This window comes from Peromyscus leucopus, chromosome 2 (assembly GCF_004664715.2).
Source record: "Peromyscus leucopus breed LL Stock chromosome 2, UCI_PerLeu_2.1, whole genome shotgun sequence".
Classification (NCBI taxonomy): Eukaryota; Metazoa; Chordata; class Mammalia; order Rodentia; family Cricetidae; genus Peromyscus; species Peromyscus leucopus.
The window spans coordinates 136,788,377-136,792,833 of record NC_051064.1 but is presented as its reverse complement, the minus strand read 5'-3'; the positions used below and the strand labels follow the sequence as shown (position 1 = coordinate 136,792,833).

General features: G+C 44.3%; 1 protein-coding gene across 1 annotated transcript; it reads left to right on the top strand.

Moving 5' to 3' along the window:
- Window positions 1-855: 855 nt before the first annotated feature.
- On the top strand, window positions 856-4,135 carry Pnrc2 (proline rich nuclear receptor coactivator 2). The gene is made up of 3 exons (XM_028875447.2): window positions 856-1,030; window positions 1,648-1,852; window positions 2,191-4,135. Exon 3 carries the CDS (start codon window positions 2,209-2,211, stop codon window positions 2,626-2,628), a length of 420 nt encoding a protein of 139 aa, XP_028731280.1. The 5' UTR covers window positions 856-1,030; window positions 1,648-1,852; window positions 2,191-2,208; the 3' UTR covers window positions 2,629-4,135.
- The last annotated feature ends 322 nt before the right edge of the window (window positions 4,136-4,457 follow it).

Below are 4,457 nucleotides of genomic sequence, written 5' to 3'. Positions count from 1 at the left end.
AAGACACCAGGCACAAACCGATTGATTTTGGATTATTTACCCCCAGAATTACTTATATAACTTAGTGTTCACCTTTAGAACCCCGGATTTTGGATACATACTATTTTTCTTTTTAAAAACAAAACAAACTGGGCGGTGGTGGCGCAGGCCGTTAATCCCAGCACTTGGGAGGCAGAGGCAGGTGGATCTCTGAGTTCGAAGCCAGCCTGGGCTACAGAGTGAGTTCCAGGAAAGACACAAAGCTACACAGAGAAACCCTGTCTCAAAACAGACAAAACAAAAACCAAAAGATGTCCTTCTTTCTCGCCTGAACCTTGCTGTCATCCTTGAGTGGTATCTTTTCTCTCTCATTTTCCACACTATTAAACAAGGCCAAAAAATGTAGTAAGGGACCAGCCAGCGCCGTTTAGTAAAAGCAGGCCCTGATGGTGGCGACTGTCTCCGGTCCAGAGACAACCCGAAGTTAGATCAGAGGGGCACTCAGAAGTGAAGATGGTCCTGTGCAGAAGGGCTGCCGGGCTCTGGGTGGAGAGAGTGCGACCCAAGCAGCCTCGGGGGCCGCCGAGTGACTGCAGGGCAGCTGGGCAGGGGCCCGGTCACCGAAGCAACTGAGTATTTTCTGCCCATAAAAAATGCCTACGCCACCAGCCACCCAACGGGAGAACCGCAGCGCAGCTCCCGAGCCTGGGCAGTTACTCCCGACATGCTCCTCCCGCAGATTTCAAACCACCACAACAGCCTCCCCGCACTCGCTCCGGCCTGCCCCAGCAACAGGCGGTGGCCGGCGTCTCATTGGCCGCGGAACGCGCTGCTGCGTCCTGATTGGCTGCGGAGTCGCCGGCCCTCTTCCGCGCTCGCAGCGGCCTCCATTTTGTCGGTAAAGGCAGGAGAAGGTTGGTCGAAGACGGAACTGTGGTGTGACTCGCTCGTGGGCAGTGTTTGATCCGTGCATCGTTTCTCCCTGGGAAGGGAGGGAGGTTTGGGGATCGAGAGGGAGTCGTCGCGCCGCCGCCGCCCAAACTCGAAGTCGGTGAGTGGCGGGGACGGCCATGTTGGCCGCCGCGGAGCCCATTGTTGGGCCGGGCTGAGGAGGAAGCGGGGCTGGGCAGCGTGTCTTCCTGGGAGCTGAGCCGCGCGGGCTGGTCCGGGCAGGGGCGACCAGCCCGTAGGCTCGCATTTCGGGTGGCCCAGAGTACGGACATTGTGACAAAGAAAATCGGAGGCTTTCTCAGCCTTGTGGGGGTGTTTGCTAGTTTCGCATTGAGAGAAACCTCGATGACCGTTCTTTCGAGGCGTGCACATCTTAAAATGCTAGGGTTACGGGACCGGGAGTGTGGACTCATTCCCAAAGCACCATGTAGGTTTTGTGAACAGTGCCTTGGTGTGGAAGTGTTGGAAGCAGAAAATCCGGGTGGAACTCATTGTCCCTAGTTTCTTGGTGTGGTCCCGGAAGCAAAGGCTTCCTCAGTAGGCGGGTAGGACTTACAAGACATCATGGAGTTGTAAGTTGACATTTATGAGGTCAAAGAAACTCATGGTCTCATACATCTACCTTATTTTGAGGAAGTAGCAACAGCCATTTACTTCTGTAGAAAGTTTAAGCGATCACTTTGAGTTATTTTCAAGTAATTCTATTTCCTTTTCTAGCTAGGACTTCTCTCACACTTGTGTGCTGAGGAGACTCGATGTTGGCCTCAGCGCCTAGGCTGAAATCAGCAGATTGGCTCATGAAAACTTATGTATTGAGACAAAGGAAAGGATCTAGCCGAAAGCAACATCTCTTATCCTGGGCTTGGCAGCAAGGAAGAGGACAAGGAGTGAAGATCCTGCAATCTGAAAAGCAGACTGAAAGGTATAGTCACATCATAATGAGGCTAATATTTTATGATAGAAATAAAACTAAGGACTATAGCCATGGTAGATCCCCGTAATCGTAGCACTCAAGGTTGGGGCAAAACTGCTTAAAGTTGGAGACCAGTCTGGTATGGGAAGACACTGCCCCAAGGGCGGTGGTGAATTCAAGTGTTTCTTAGGCTATACACAGAATGAATACATAGCTTTCACCAACAACTGGTATTTGTCTAAGGACTTGCTTTTTCCTATTTTTGAGATAAAGGGTCTGGTGGGGCAAGCCTGTCTAACGACATTTCTAGAACTGCAGCTTTGGAAACTTCATTTCTTTCCTTACAGGTGACAAAGAAGCTCGAGATGGGAGGTGGAGAGAGGTACAACATTCCAGCCCCTCAATCTAGAAATGTTAGTAAGAACCAACAACAGCACAACAGACAGAAGACCAAGGATCAGAATTCCCAGATGAAGATCGTTCATAAGAAAAAAGAAAGAGGACATGGGTATGCTCCATCGGCAGCTGCGTGGCAGGCCATGCAGAATGGGGGAAAGAACAAGAGCCTTTCTAACAACCCAAACTGGAATGCTAGCTTATCAAGTCCGAGCTTGCTTTTTAAGTCTCAAGTTAACCAGAACTATGCCGGAGCTAAATTTAGCGAACCGCCATCACCAAGTGTTCTCCCCAAGCCACCAAGCCACTGGGTTCCTGTTTCATTGAACCCTTCAGATAAGGAAATAATGACATTTCAACTTAAAACCCTACTTAAAGTACAGGTTTAAAATCCTAAGTACTAATTTTAAATTCTGTGATGTTCATACGTAGCCATAAGTTGATTTGACTTTAGGGAATTTTTATAAAAGTGCTAAGTTTACAAGTATAAGCAGACATTTGATTTATGTCCTGTGTGCACTATATTGTAATAGTGTAGGGATAGTTTAATAATACTTGGTAGTTTTGCTAACTAAATTCAAGCTTAGATTTCGGGAACAGTAATCAGCTTTATTGTCTAGCAAGAAAACAGGAAAGAAAAAAAATCAAATAAGCATTTAGCTAAGATATACAAAGACTCCAAACAAGGTGCACAGTTCAGTTATGCGTTCTAGGGACACTCAAACTATAACATCATGGGCATCTTATAAAAGTTGTACAGTGGTAAATGTGTAAAGGGCAATTGGAGCTTATTAGAATGAGGCCAAGTAGATAGCCCAAAATTTCTTAAATACAGTTGGTAAGGCATTTATACACCAAATCTTTTCCAAAAACAAATACTGAATAGCTTTCAAGTAACATTTTTATTCGCTAGCATCTTCCATAGCTACTGAGGTGATCTGGCCTCATGTCTACAAAGCTTGCTTGAAGCAGGTAGTTAGTTGTGCGTGTGAAAATTAAATACGGAAGAAAAGAGCCATGTAAATACATGTAATGAGCTTGTAACATATGTAAAGTTTTTCTGGCCTTTATTCTACAAAAAGAGACTATTTTTAGTGTGAATTTGCTGAATATAAGACCATGAACTGTTTTTTATACAATGGCCTAGTTTTAAAGGTCTCCAGTTTTTAAAGATTGCCCTTGTGCTTAAGTGCCAGTGCATCGATGTAATTGATGTGATTGTGACCCATACAAAGTCAATTTATTGTATTAAGTTTTAATATTGAAAGGCTTTAAGCTGCAATTGCGTTTCCTGTTTTAAAAAAGAAATGTAAGATGCAGCATAAGATTCTCTCCCTGACCTTTTTAAACCCAAAGACTCATTTTGGCTTTATCAAATTCTGCAAGCAACTGATGATTAAGTGTGACCCAGGATTAATTTATGCAAAGTAATCTTTAGCACGTTTAACCCGAAGAGCAAGTTACTTTTCAGTGCTTATAAGCAAAGTAGCCAATTTGTATTTCCTCAATTAAGTTCAGACCAGATACCTCCCAAATCAAATATTGAGTATCCTAAAGGACAAGTTCATAAAATTATGATCTGATTTTGAAGCATGAAATTCAGAAATAAAACTTTTTCCCCCCCAGTAGGTCGTTTTCATTTAAATGATTTGTGGCTGCCTAATCTTGGATATGACTGTTAACCTGTGAGGCTACTGCTTTGCTTACTGTTTGTAAATCGAGCCTTACTCCTGAGACAGGGTCTCTGAACCATGAGATTAAAGGTGTGCACCCAGCTTAGACTAAACTTCCTGTCCTACAGTGCTAACAGCAAAAAAAACGAAACCAAAACAACTTGTGTGACCTTACAAATGTTAAGTTTAAGACAGTTTAATAAAAATTTTCCCCATTTCGCGATTTACAGAAAATTAACAGGATTCAAGCTAGCAAAAATCCTTAAGAGTGTGTAGGCAGAGGCAGCCGGATTAGAGTTTGAGGCTCTAGGACAGCAAGGGTTACATTGAGACCTTGTCTCAAACAAACAGCAATAGCCTATTTGTTTTCTGGTGGATGGATTTCCTAAGCCGGAGTGCTTTAAACTAGTTAGCAATCCCACATGAAGGCCATACTTTCTCATGCAAACTTCAGAAAGTATATGGAGGGAAGTTTGGATTAACATTTGATGTCCTAGTGTAACCTGGGAACAAAGCTAATGTCAAAATCTTTTTTGTGCCTCTGC